The sequence below is a fragment of the Lytechinus variegatus genome, chromosome 8, assembly GCF_018143015.1.
Source record: "Lytechinus variegatus isolate NC3 chromosome 8, Lvar_3.0, whole genome shotgun sequence".
NCBI lineage: Eukaryota > Metazoa > Echinodermata > Echinoidea > Temnopleuroida > Toxopneustidae > Lytechinus > Lytechinus variegatus.
In genome coordinates this window covers 11,253,708-11,268,988 of record NC_054747.1, presented here as the reverse complement: position 1 = coordinate 11,268,988, position 15,281 = coordinate 11,253,708, and the positions used below count along the sequence as shown (strand labels likewise).

General features: G+C 38.4%; 1 protein-coding gene across 1 annotated transcript in view; it reads left to right on the top strand.

The window, feature by feature from the left end:
- The first annotated feature begins 3,631 nt into the window (after positions 1–3,631).
- Positions 3,632–15,281, top strand: part of LOC121420646 (G-protein coupled receptor GRL101-like) — a 33,659-nt gene continuing 22,009 nt past the window's right edge. The window contains exon 1 of the mRNA XM_041615310.1: positions 3,632–3,966. Coding sequence (XP_041471244.1) covers positions 3,897–3,966 — 70 coding nt within the window. The 5' untranslated portion in view covers positions 3,632–3,896. The remainder of the gene's footprint in view (positions 3,967–15,281) is intronic.

The window sequence follows — 15,281 nt, the reverse complement described above, 5'->3', positions numbered from 1 at the left end:
ACTGCAAATAAACCCGACTACTCTGACTGCATTGCTGCCCTCTACGTTCGTTGGTCAATACTTTTGATCACTCGCTCTTCTCAATCTTATATTTTTGAAACCTTATCTCCATCCATCATATCTGCACCCCCCCCCCCCTAAAGAAATGTTGGCTCATTACGCCTCTGAGAGCAGGAGGGTGACTTCCCCATTAGCTACTTCAAGATTTGAAAAGGGAGAAAGGGAGGAGAGCAAAAGGCAAAAAAATTATAAAATTGCCAATACAATAAAGTAAAATATAAAACCGGTATATTTCTCAACCCAACCCTAAAAACCTAAAAGGGCAAAGTAATGTTTCACACTATCGTGATTCCACAATGTCAAAAAAACTCAAGTGCTAAGTAAGCACTTACAGTGCTTTTATAGTGACTGCACTACGAGTGCTGATTTTCTAGTTCAAATTTGAACTAGAAAGCTCACTATACAAGCACTGTAAGTGCTAAATTAGCACTTCATTTTTGCTGTGTAAGAGTGGTGTAGGATGGTTATTTTGTCATTTTCCTATTTTTTCCCCTTTAAGCCCCCATCACACTTATTCCGAATCAAGCAGAATTGACCGGAATAAAAGGATTATTGTTCATCCACCAGTTGGTCATTTGAATCTACTTCGAACACCGAATGAAAATACCCCTCGAATGTTTTGGACATGACCAAAACCTTCGGGACGGCCAAAAGAAATGAAATATTTCGAATGCGCTCAGAATGCAGTCAGAGTATTTAGAATGCGCCTAGAATGTCCAAGAATGTAGTATGAATTATCAACCTGACTCCATTGCGGTTCATTTTGACTAGTGTTTGATGACTTACCTGGTCAATTTACTGAATTTCAACTCCAGTTTGGTGAATTCATAAGTTCCTCCCAAAAAATTCTAGATTTTTTGAATATTTTTTTCGTTCCAGCTTCTGCTTGATTCCCGCTGATTCCGAATAAGTGTGAAGGGGGCTTAAACTTGTGTTTTCTTCAGCTGTTTTACATTTCTGTTCTGTCTAGACCTGAGTTCATTTGCATTTCTTTTCAACACTGCCCTTGCAGTCTGAACTGAGATTATTTGAGTTCAATGATTCAGTTGTCATTCATTCATTCTACTCTGAATGCTTTTCCTCTGATTCACTTTTGCCATCCCCATTCCTTCTCTATATTCTCTCTCCAGGTGTTCCACTCATTCCATCCCTCACCTGACTCCTTAGTTTCTATTTCCATTATTACATAATCACCAGACATCTTTGTCATCTTCATCTCATTCCTCATTGGTTTACCTTATGAATTGGGTTATTACATTTTAGTTCGATCCTTCCATTCTTTTTAGTTCGATTAGTTGACGATCTACTTGATTTTAGTATTTATGTTAATTATTATGTGATACCAATTTTAGCTGAGGCAAAGTAGCCCAGATATCCAATCAGTGCACTACCAGACTTCTTCGATCGGTTGCAGTTCTGTTTATGTGCGTCTCTACTTCAGTTTCACTTATTTCCCATTTGGTTTGACAATTGATTTGAGTTGCTGCTTTGAACTTATAATTTCCCAACCTTGCAGTGATTGGTTAACATTGGTTTGACTTTTAAAAAATCTGAGCTAGAAGGTCACACTTGTCACCTGTGTTTGTGATATGTAACATAAATAAAGCCCAGAAAAAATTACGTTCGGAAATAATTATTTAGTGCTTCAAAAATCGAAAAATAAAGTGACCGGAAACACTATCTTAATTTCATCCCATACACTAATGTGTACTATTTAGGCGTCTATAAGACGCCTATTTACAAAATCAGGGTTTGCCTTGTAGGTTTAGCTTTCATTCTAAATAATGGCTGTTTTCAGGGTTTATTAGTTCTAATACATGCACTTGCACACATGTTTCATCTTGGTTTGAATTTTTTTTTAATCGGCTGCTCACAAAGTTAAACAAGTCCTTCAAGGCATTATTAAGTTAAAGGGGCATGAAGTAGACTAGCTTGGGATGCCCATGTGTAAGGATGTTGTCAAACGGTTTGTGGAAATGGGGAAGGAGGCTGACCATGCAAAAATGCACAAACGTTTGGGTTTTGTTTTTGTTTTTTTTTTACATTTTTTCCTCGGCTCCGTAGCCTGAAGGGATCATCTTTGAAAATAATATATACATGTAGTAGATTACTTGAAACATGAGTCTATTATGTCTATGCCTGTTGTTAGGGGGCGTGTCAGGGGGCAACGGGCATGAATCTTGTGAACGATGCCCGTTGCCTTGGTAACCAACTTATAGTTTGCTGCTTTGGAGGCATGGTGGAATACATTCCAGTGTTGACCAGTAAGAGGAACGGATTATTCGGCATTCTTAAAGAGAGGTTTATAATAGACTTTATATATATATGACATGTATGACATGAATTTCAATGAAATTAGCATGGCAGATTTCGAGAAATCTCTGGAGATAAACATTAACCAAGAAAAAAATAACAAGGATAAAAAGAGTTCTGAAGAAATTTATATGTGATCTGTCATAGACAGCCCACCTAATAATACTGAGAACCCCATAGCTTCAACTCATTGATGCCACCCCCCCCCCCCCCCCCCTCTCATCCGAATTACATGCAGGGTAAGGTTATTAGGTTAGATTTGTGGAAAGCGCATCCCTGGTCGTAGAGAGCTGATTGAGGTATCAAATTGCTCAACATTTTATATCATTAATTCAATCAATTAAAAAACGAATACGGAAAGTCAGTTGATTGAAATGTTGTTTTCCAAAAGGAAGCGCTTTGCTTAAAGTATGTTGGGGCACAAAGGAATAATGATGACTAAAGGGGGGGGGGGGGGGTGGTTGCAGGCGATAACGGCTCTCCGTCGGTCCCTTCAATCCGACGTTGAGTAGGACGATGAGGGAGTGATTGGCAGTGTCTTATGAAACCATACCCCACTCTACTGGTACGTTGTTTTATGACCAGGATCAGTACGAATCACTCATTATTTTGTTTCAAAGGATACTCAGTGTTTCCTTCTTGCTAAATCAATGGCTTTCTTCTAACATAACAATGAAAAGATTTTACGAGAACATTTGAGAACATCGTAAAATCAACAGATATAAGACTTTGAGCACAGCGCACGTTCACTATGCGATCCGATACGACGCGATTTATTTATTTTTAATAAATCGCATTTTGCATTGAATATTGAAGTTCCGAGAAGCAACGTTATTTTATTTGAAGTTCGGCCTAGTGTTATAGGAATGATAAAATCATGATTTTACTTTGGGACAAGCCCTGTAGTCGGAGTAATGTCCGAATTGGCTTCAAGTCGCAGCCGATGATGACGTCATTACGATTTGGAATTGACTTGACTTTTCCGACAAGTACAAGGAGATCGACTCGAACTTGACTGAATTTCGATCGCGGTTAGTCTTCTGAACTCTGATTGGTAATGTTTTGTTAGACGTTCATATAAACATGTTACTACAATTTCGTTGAAATTCGGAGGGATTCGGATGGCATCGGATCGCATAGTGTGCGCTGGACTTTGGAATATATTTGACAATTCATCTTCAGGGTGTCTTGCTCCCCCCCCCCCCCATTAAAGTTGGGCCGTCACGGAACATATCAATAGGATTGCGTGACAGCGATTTACCTCAGGCGAGTGACGCGATATCGAGCATTGTGTGCGGTATCGTTGGGGTTAATTTGTTAACCTTGTTTTCGCGCGCACTATACGTACGCCCTTCCATTGGGGATCAATTACGGCAGGACAATTATGAAGTTCAATAGATGAGCTGAATTCTATGGTTGGATATACGAATAGTGTGCTTCCAGGACATAATTCTCTCTAATTTGCTCCATCGTATAAAGAGTTTGCTTCAAGGAATGTCAACCGGAGTTACCTCGCTCCCACGATGGGTAGTTTATTAGGAATACTGATTTTTGTTGGAATTTGTCATATTTTTCAATTTACACATGGAAGCGGTAAGTTACTTCTTTTTGAGGTTTATTTTTCTTAGTGCTTCCCTTGATTGGTTAAAATATTAAATTGTGGTCGAGTCCCGAGTTGGATCCGTAAAGTATGGTAGCAATATAAAACTTGAAAAGTGAAACCGTGAAACTTGTTTGCATGATGTTATTAGTAGGCTTATTTTGTTCATGTGTGTGTGTGGGGGGGTATGTCATTTAATAAAGCTGAACTATATTATCTTGTCTATTAACATCGGATGAATACGTGGGTGAGACGGAGAACACCTAGCTGACCTGTAAACACTCCGATGATGGATGTCTAGGCTACATGAGAGACGAGTGCTGCATTATTTTCTAGTTTAAATTTGAACCAAAAAATCAGCACTTGTAGTGCAGTCACTATACAAGCACTGTAAGTGCTAAATTAGCATATTTCATTTCATTTTTTACACTGTAATTTGACGTGTGTGATATAATGACAATAATAATGATAATAACAATGATAATAATAACACTAAAGTATAGGTATATTTACCCAGGGTAGCTACTTCAGTTTCGAAAACTGTTCTACCAGCTGGCCCTGCTATGATTACCCCGGCTTAGGCTGAGCTGCCTATGCGCTCAAGCATTGAGGATACCGGGCACCCATTCCCCTCACCTCACCATACTAGCATGGATCCCAGTATAAGAACCTTTCTGATTTTGACGTCAGAAGGTCAAAGGTCAAGGTCACAGTAACAAAGTTCATCTTACCCTTCTGAAATCCTTGTAAACGCGATAACTTAAGTTTAACCTTTTTTTTTCAATTCAATTCTTTTATTTCATTTCCATTCAAAAATAATACAAAGTAATATAAAACAATACAAATCAAATACAATTTTACAGAAGGGCATTCTTACTTCGTAAAAAAAAACAGTATAATATAGAGCATAAATGGATATGGAAATGAGGGGGATCCACTAAAAAGCAAAGCTTGTAAAATTGTGGACCCCCTTAACCTAGGCTCTTATGATTTGGTGTGTATGATACTAGCATGGATCCCAGGCAGCCTATTGATTTCGAGGTCAAAGGTCAAGGTCACAGTGACATGTTTTAATCTTACCCTTCTGATATCCTTGTAATCGTGATAACCTTAACTATACCTGGGCTCATATATGTGTTCCTTCAATGATTCCGTGATTTTTCTCCGTCTTCCGTATTGTGGGCGACCTACTTCGGGAAACTTTCTACAAATCATCGATTCCTTTAAAATGCAACTAAAGTCACAATGAAGAGCTGACATGCTATTGTCGAAAGTTGGTAGACTGGGATAGCAGATCACCCAAAGAGGAGGCGCGATAGCTCAGTCGGTAGAGCGGGGGATTCGTATTCCGGCGACCCGGATTCGATTCCCACTTGGTGCCCTTTGGTAAGGCATTAATCCTCAGTGCAGGTTCTTTGGAGAGGACCTTAAGCCGTCGGTCATCTGGTTGCTTGCTTACAAGCATACATGCTTTCTTATAGCAATCAGGTAAAAAAATCACCACCAATCACCAATTTGCACAGGGACAAACAATTGCATATGTCGTTGTCCAGAGTCTAGAGATTCAAAGGCTGTTTTGGTCTACCAACATTCGACAAAAGCCTCTCAGCTCTCCATTGCCATGATTGGGATTTGACTTGCGTTTTCACAGGAATTGGTGCGTTTCCCCGTAGTAAATGCGAAAAGATCAGAATCATCGGTGTCGACAACGATAAGGGGGGGGGGGGGGGGGTGTAAATTCTAAAGGCACAGACCCTTCTTGAAGCTTAGATCAACAAGTGGGTCTCCGTGCAAGACAAGCACATACAAAACTCGCGTACACATCATTGTTGACTGCACATTCATACCCCTAAACTCGGGGTATAGGGTTTTGCACAACAGACTGGGAGCACAGCAAAAACTGTGGTGTAAACCGGTGTACATAGAGGACCACACCAGTTATTTTACACCGGTGTTAAATTGGTGGTGTTACTTTTACACCTATAGGTGTTATTACAACACCTTTTGTTGTTACATTTACACTCTTTGGTGTTATGTTTAATCTCTAGGGTGTAATTTTAACACCTCAGGGTGTGGTCCTCTATTAACACCAATTGGTGTCAGTTTTAACACCGTAGTTTTTACAGTGAGGGATGGAGGATATATCGCCTTCTTTTCCAATATGCAGGTGGAGGTATATAGTTTGTCTTATGATCCCCAAATGGTAAATAATTCTTTTCATCTTGGTTTATATTGTGTTTATTGCTTGTTTGGTATTTGTTTGTATCACAAGCGGATCCAGGGGGGAGGCACAGCCGACCCGCGCCCACCCCCGCCATTTTTGAGAAGCAAAATTAAATTTGTAATGTAAGAATGCCGTCAAAACAAACTGTGCCCCCCCCCCCTTGAAAGTGAAGACTTTTTCTTTGTTTTTCTTTGCTTGCCAAATATTTTTCGAAGACAAAATAACCTTAATTTTGGGTCGAAAAATATTTTTTTGCTTGTCAAATTTTTTCTTAGGGAAATTTCCCCCCCCCCTGGAAAATTCAGAATTCAGGTTCCGCCCCTGGTTTGTATTTGTTTATTGGTTTGATTGGGTTTTAAGGGGTAGGGGTTGTCATTAATCTGTACAAAACCCACACCCCCTATCCAAAAATCGTTCACAGGGGCACCCCCATCCCCAATCACGTACGGTCATGAAGTTTTTTCTATTTTGCCAGCTGTTCAGAAAATAATTTGAATTTCTGTTAAAGGGGAATTTCACCCTGACAAAAAGTTTATTGTAAAAATAGCAGAAAAAATAATAAAAAATATTGCAGAAGGTTTGAGAAAAATTCATCAAATAATTAAAAAGTTATTAGAACTTCAATTATTTGATTTGTGACGTCATATGCGAGCAGCATTCCTACATAGCGAATGGTAAAAAAATCAATGAAATGTCATTTTCTCAGAAAATTGAAAATGGTTTTCACTGTACCTTTTTTATATCAATAGACCAATCATTTCACACCCGATCATGAATGGAAAACAAAATTAAGTCATCAGGAACCATACAAAATTTGAAATTCATGCATTTTATATTACATAACACATGGGGCAGCTGCTCGTTTATGACGTCACAAATCCAAAACTTTGAACTCTAATAACTTTCTTACTCTTTAACGGATTTTCCTCAAACCTTCACCAATATTTTTTACAATTTTTTCTGCTATTTTTACAACAAAGTTTTCTTCAGGGTGAACTTCCCCTTTAATGTAAACAAGCATGTCAAAGGGATTGGTTCATGCTCCACAAAATTTCGATTATCGTCGATTCACCTATTACAATAGCATTTTTTCTCTAGAACTAATAATATGCTAACAAAAGTGAATCAAATTTAGAGCGGTACAACGAAAGCGGCTTGTACTGACCAGGCGCTGCCGCTTGCGGCGCTCGACGTAATTAATTACACATTCAAGAATAATAATAGAATGAATTGTATTGGGAATAATCTTGATAGCTGCATTAGTACAGCAAAGGTGAGGAAATAAAAGCTCAAACTGAGAGCTTTCTTTTCCGAGGAAAGATCAGAAAGGTACATGTAGGAAAAGTCGATGTATTCATTTTTGTTTGTGTAGGAAATTATGTCGGGTAACATAAGTTACGGGAACATTTAAGCAAGTTATGGGAACTAGTATAGTTGCAGCGAGTTAGAAGTCTAGAGAATCAGCTGCATTACAGAAACGAGTTTTTAAAATACTAGAAATATGTAGGCCTACTATCACATGAGGGGCTCTGTATATGCAGTTGTGTGTACACATGCCTATTTTACTATCAACCCGATCGCCGTGTTCCATATTGATCAGACACATCCACCCCCCCCCCCCTCCATTTGCTACCCGGGCCCATGCCGGATATAATGAAGATGTACCGTTCAGAGAGGTTTCAAGTAATTGATTCCATATCTAAGCATAATAGATTGTAATCAGAGAAAATGAACCAGTTTTTCATTAACAAAATGACCAAACAGAGTTACATTGATAGACGAACACCATGTTTACAATGCACATAATAGCAAATAAAAAAACAAAGGAAAAACAACATAGCGCTGTATGCTGTCAAAAATATGTTATTATTGATAACCTGTCATTTTACAAGGTGTACGTAATTCATAAAATAATCGAAAGTAAAATATAATTACCAGCTAAGCCTTTTAAGGTCATATCATTTTGTAATATATCTTACATGTGGAACAAGGGATATGGCGTATCGGTTTTAATTTCAAGGCCGACTTTTTAATAATTATAGCCTATCACAATAGATGAAGTGCATTAGTGGACGTCGATTTTTTTTCTAAGCACCGCTCTGGTTATCGGTCCTAACAGTAGAGTGTTGTTCTATGTTTATACAGGAGTTGTTGTTACGGAAATTTTAGACAAATTAAGAACGACGTGAGCGTGCAAAAGAAAACGTGATCATCTTAACCGGTTGGCGTAACATACCAAAACGGCGCTACGATTTCGCTTACAATATTAAAGCAAATGAGAAATAACGAGTTTGTAATACGGCGCTACGTCAGGTCCTCATCTACTCAAATCTCGCCTGGGCGTTGTGGCGTGCGCCTGTAAGCTATGTGGGGAAGTTACAAATTGATGCAGAGGTTCGAGCACTGGTCACGTCTTTCGGATGGTGACGTTAAAGGTCGGTCCCAGGCGTAAATAATCATATCTGATTGATACACGTATGACAAAACTCAAAAACACACACACACATACGCATACCCACGCCAGGCTATACCACAGTGCAATGTTGTTGTTGATTTGGGTTTGAAGGCGCGTACCATTCAGTTGAGAATATTTACGCCTATAAATGGTCATTCGTTCTTTGTGTTCTGAAAATGATGCAAGTCTTAGGTAGGCCTATTCCCCTCCCGGCTCTACGGGGAGGGGGCCTAGGGGCTCCGAGCCCCTTCCCCCATTTATTAATGTATCTCTGTGCGTATAATAGTGCAGTATCTTATCCATAACGTCAAGAGCTCTAAGCACCTTTTTAATCTAAAAAGATGTATGTATGTGTTTTTTACTCACCTCACGACCCCTTGGAAAATATATCATATCTGAAAACAGAAATGCTCTTGTGAGTTGCGAATATAACATAATCATAGAGCTAAACTGATATGTGTATCCAGTACGTACAATACAGTAGACTGCCGAATCCTCATTGATTAGATTGAGGGTCAGTGGTGTTTTGAAAACTTCCTTTTTTTCAATATAAGAATACCAACCTGAAAGAGAAGATTAAACCTCGATTTCAAATGCGCTCCAAGTCTTTGACATTCTTTAGTCTGTTGAAAAGTGGAAATTTTCGCAGCTCGGTCAGTGTGGATTAACGAACCTTCGGAACAACGAACCTTATTTTGTTTTCGGATTAACGAACCTTCGGAACAACGAACTTTGTTTCGTTTTCGGATTGACGAACCTTCGGAACAACGGACCTTATTTCGTTTTCGGATTATCGAACCTTTGGAATAATGAACCTTCGGAATAACGCCACAAATGTTCGGATTAACGAACCCTTTTTCGTTTCCGGATTAACGAACATCGAGGTATAGGCAATTTACGTGTTTCGGAATTACGACGTGTAACCGAAATTTTAACATCGTTTGGAATTGTATAAAGAAATGAAATAATAAAATACAGAACACCAAATGCAACTATCGATCTGGACTTACAAACGAATCCCAGCCAAAGAAAAGCTATAAGAAGCTGTTTGCTTCAAGACACCCTCCCCCCCCCCCCCCCCCAAAAAAAAGGAAACACGACATCAATGCTAAGTAAGTGAAAATGTTGTATGCCTATATTATTTTTTCACTCGGTTGCCTCACTTTCTCGCATAACAAATGTAGTATAGAACCTAATTTGACGCCAAGCCGGAGAGACGGTCTAATATTACAGGCATCAATTCCAACCCGCTTAATAACAGTTACACTTGTGGCGTTATTCCGGAGGTTCTTTATTCCGAATGTTCGATAAGCCGAAAACGAAATAAAGTTCGTTGTTCCGAAGGTTCGTTAGTCCGAAAACGAAATGAGGTTCGTTAATCATTACGTTTTCGGACTAACGAACCTTCGGAATTTCGAATCTTCGGAAATACGAACCTTCGGAATAACGAACCTTCGGAATATCCGAACCTTCGGAATAACGAACCTTCGGAATATCCGAACCTTCGGAATAACGAACCTTCGAAATTACGAATGTATGCGCCTAATAACAACTCTCCCAGATTGTTTTTGTATTAATTCAACAACGTTGCAAATCTTCAAGCCTCGAAAACCACAACCCCCCCCCCAAAAAAAAAAAGGATTAAAGTTCCAGGGTAAAACACTGAATTGTCTTTTGCAATACTAAGTTAATATCTGCTCCAAATTCGATCTCATTTTCAGAATGCCAGATTCTTGCTCGCTCGCTTCACTTTTTTAGATTAGTTCCCCCGTCGTACGCCTAAATGTTCTGCCACTCCCAATTTTTGTGGATCATTGCTCAACTTGTGGGGTACATAATAAAAGAGGAAACATTCAAAGCTCTGAAAAGCAAAAGCAGAATTGAAAAAAAACTCACTTTACAACAACACTATCGAGACAGTGAAATGCAAACAAGAGACACATATTTTTTTATACTTCCAGAAATGGTGATTCCCATGGTTCCACTTCGTAATTCCGAAGGTTCGTAATTCCGAAGGTCCTTTATTCCGAAGGTTCGTAATTCCGAAACAGGTAAATTGCCTATACCTCGATGTTAATCGTTAATCCGAACATTTGTGGCGTTATTTCCGAAGGTTCGATAATCCGAAAACGAAATAAGGTTCGACGTTTCGAAGGTTCATGAGTCCGAAAACAAAATAAGGTTCGTTAATCATTATGTTTTCGGACTAACGAACCTTCGGAATTACGAATCTCGCTTCGTTTTCGGATTAACGTACCTGCGGAATTACGAACCTCACTTTGTTTTCGGACTAACGAACCTTCGGAATTACGAATCTCGCTTCGTTTTCGGATTAACGTACCTGCGGAATTACGAACCTCACTTTGTTTTCGGACTAACGAACCTTCGGAATTACGAATCTCTCTTCGTATTCGGATTAACGTACCTGCGGAATTACGAACCTCACTTTGTTTTCGGACTAACGAACCTTCGGAATTACGAACCTCATTTCGTTTTTGGACTTACGAACCTTCGGAATAACGAACCTTCGGAACAGCGAAGCTTCGGAATTACGAATGTATGCAATTACCATGGGGGGGGGGCGGCAGAAAAGGTGACAGAATGCCAGTATTTTTGCCTTTGGGGTGGGGGACTAAAGGGACGAACCGGACATGCCTCCACCTAACTTCAACACTGACGTACTGTCTAAAAAAATTAACTTCATAAATATGGTATAGAAACATGAAGACTTTCAAAGTCTTGTAATCGTGAGCAGGATGGGTATATAACTAAACAATTGATACGAGCGCGAAGCGCGAGCAGAAGATTTCGACCTGAAAACAGGACAGCCTATTTATGTTTTGTAAATCATGAAAAGGATGAGCAATTGCAATGGGGATCTTCCTACATTAATATTGCAGGCGCAAAGCCCGCGCAGAATTTTTCTTTATATTCTAATCTGAAACTGGATCATGGTGTTTTAAATTTATAGAACAAGCTGTGTATCTGAATAGACATGCACGTGCGTGTTTAAGATTTTGACCTGGAAAATCAATAAAGCGAACGCGAAGCGCGAGCTTGAAATTATTGATATTCCAATCTGAAAAGGGGTCAATTTAAGCTCTATACTTCAATCACTTTGTTGGAAAATTGTGAGGTGGATATGGATCGCACTTTAATAAAGAGCTGATATTTCATTATTATTATTTTTAGGACATTATTTTTAGGACATTATGTCATCATGTGAAAATGATGAATATCTTCCTATTCCTCCTCCTAAGCGAGATATGACATTGTCGATATTCCATTTTGAAAAAAGGAACAATTTAATCATTAAATCAATACATTATTTATTTATCCAATAAGCCTAATGAGAGCGCGGAATCTTTAAATATCATTGCCTGAAAAGTGGACGTTTCAAGCGCTTTTGTAATTATGAATAGGATGTATTAGTTAATATATTTTTTTAACAATTAATGCGAGCGCAAATCGCGAGCCGAAATGTTTGATAAATTGTCATGAATTGATATTGAGATGCACCAATCGAATTGCGAACGTGCAGTGCTTGCTGAAACATTTTGACAATCTGACCTGAACATGGATACTTTGAAAATTTTATGGAATACAAGAAAATAATAGGTACCAGACAAATTAAATTGTGCGAGCGCACAGAAATTGTTGTTATACAGACCATAAAACTGACAATTTTTACAGAACACTTTTTAATAATAAATTTGTAAATAAAAAAAATAATAATGAAAGTTCGATTTCTGAGCTGAAAAATGTGTTATATATTGATCTACATGATATTTTAAGCTTCATATTGAGCAAGGTATGTAAATTACCTGACAGGCAATGCGAGCGCGAAACGCGAGCGAAAATTTTATAAAGTGACATGAAAGATTGTTTTTATTTTCCATGTCTTCCCTTCATCTTATTTTATCCACTCATCTTCTTCTTCTTTTCTTTTTCCTTTCCCCTTTTTTTCTTTTTTTTATTATTATTATTATTTATTTGGCAAAATGAAGAGAACATAAAGAATACATACAATTCAGATATCAAAGAATGAACAATAAGATAGAAATTAACCACTGGATCGCCAGGGGTAGAAATAGTTAACTGAATAACTGTGGCAATACGCCTTCTGCCCCACAGAACAATCCGACAATAGGGGGAGGCGCGGCCCCTCGCCCCCCCCCCCCCTCCGGCTCTATATTTTGTGTTTCGAAATCGGAAATCGAACTTTTATTATTATTTTTTCAAAGATTTTATTTTGTTTCATGGACGTAGATTTAGTGGCGTATTGACCCAAACATTTTGAGAGGGGCGAAATATGACGTATCGGGCAAAATATTATTGCAAATAGCAGCCTGGTATCTTTATCGGTCCACACCAGAGAGGAGTTGAAACACCACCAGTTAAGAATCAAAGAGATATTGGTTTTACACTAATTGGTGTTGCTTAAATGCCAAATTACTGTTATGCCAGCCTGACACTTGCACGATTTTGTGTCACGCATTGGCACAACTCAAGTCGTGCCAGTGCGCAAACTAGCGTGAAGTGTGCGTAAACACGTCGTAACACGTCGTGACTGCGTGCCATGTCGGACGAGAATTTTGAAATGTTCACAATTTTGGTCACGACAAAATTTAGCGACCAGGTCGTGAACTATGCGCAAACTGTTCGTGGATTCGTCGTGAACTCGTCGGGACGATGCGGGAGGATGCGTGCCAGTGCGTGGCCGTGCGCGCCATGCCACGACAGTTCACGAACAGCTCACGTCGTGTTCACGAATAGTTCAGCACGACACCGTCCGAATTGCGCAAACTCGTCGTGCCAATGCGGGAAATGCTTAAACTATGCGCAAACTATGCGTGAACTCGTCATGCTAGTTCGTGTCAATGTGGACACTGACGGGCACGCATTCGTGAACTCGTCGTGAACTTGTGAACTATGCGTGAACAAGTTGTAAACAGTGCGGGAGCCTCCCACTTCGTGCCCCAAAATGGCACGACTTGCCACGACAAAATCGTGGCCAAAAGTCGTGCAAGTGTCAGCCTGGCTTCAGTCTAACGCCAAACCGGTGTTGTTTTAACACCTCTCTGGTGTTGACCGATGTAGATACCGGGCTGGTGTTAAATTAACACCGGCGTTTTTGTAGTGACATTTTGCGAATGTGAATGTTCCTTAACCAACAGTTGGTAGGTTCGTATGTTCACCAACCCGATAAATTTGGATAAAGAGACAACTCCTTGGTTAAAACATTTCTGATAGTTTAGGTGGCGATTTTGTTGGCGTTATGCATTGTAATAATTTTCACTGACGTTGTACAGCAGGTTAGGTCTTATTAATCTAAAAGTATATGTATTTATTATTCAAACGTTTGTCATTTGACTATATGCCGCGATTTAATCATTCATTCATTTATTTATTTATACCTCAATAAACATTTTGAATTGAAATAAATAAATAAATCTCCAATCGTTTCGAGGTTTGGTATTTTGTGAAGCAAAATAACAAAAGGTATTCGAATAAAACTAGATATACAGTCGAGACTGAAGAGGAAAAATAATCAAACGAGTGTCTGGAAGAATAGGAATCAGAGGTTAAAGGGTAGTCTCCGAGATTTGTAAGACAATGAAAGTGTCTGTATCATCTGGATACTTGTCTGAATAAAAAAAAATGAACTTGTGTTTTAGAAGCCATATTCTATGGATACTCTCCCATGGACACGATTGGCAATGCGACCAATATTTGTGATATGACACAAGTCTAACTCTCCCCATTAACTCTAAAAAATATACACACAATATATATATATATATGTATATATTAGCTTTTTTTCGTGATAGTTCGAACTATTTGTCCATGATAATATATAATGCACATTTTTAATGATATTATATTTCTACTGGGCCCGCGAAGAAAAGACTTTAAAACAGCTGAATGGGGTACCTCGGTTAGTAATTAAAAATTGTTAAGTATTATTATTATTTCTTGTTTCTTTTTTTCTTACACTGTTAGAAAATTTGTCCTTAAAATAAAAGAAGTTCCTGCAGCAGAGTCTCGAGAACACCTGTAATCTTACCAAATAGCGTAATCTTACAGGAAATTGGTATTGGTGTATGGAACCTGACATATTTCCTTTAATAAAACACCCTTTTCCCCTTTTAAACAGACCTGATCTGTTAAATTGCAGAAAAATTCCTGTTTTATGAATTTACAGAATGATTCTGTGATTGCTCTTTGCAAAATAGTCTTTCTTTTTTTTCTGTAAAATCAGGGTATTTTTAACAGTGTACTTTTCTCACCAAAGTTACAATACAACACCACTTTCAGGAAAATAATAATAATAATTAAATACTTACATTCCCGCCTTGACGGTCTACTATTTCCTGGTTCTTGGTGCATGTATTCTATTATTATTATTCCTAATTAAATCATATTTCACATTTTACTTCCCCTCTTTTCGCCACTATCATTATTTTAATTAAGTAATTGAATATTAATGAATAATTTGATTGAAGGGGTCTACGATTTACAAGCACAGTTTCACAGTGGACCTTTCCATTTCCATCATGTTATTTTCAGCCACAGATATTTGATGATCCATTTTAAGTTTCAAATGTTTAATTAAGATGAGTGTATAT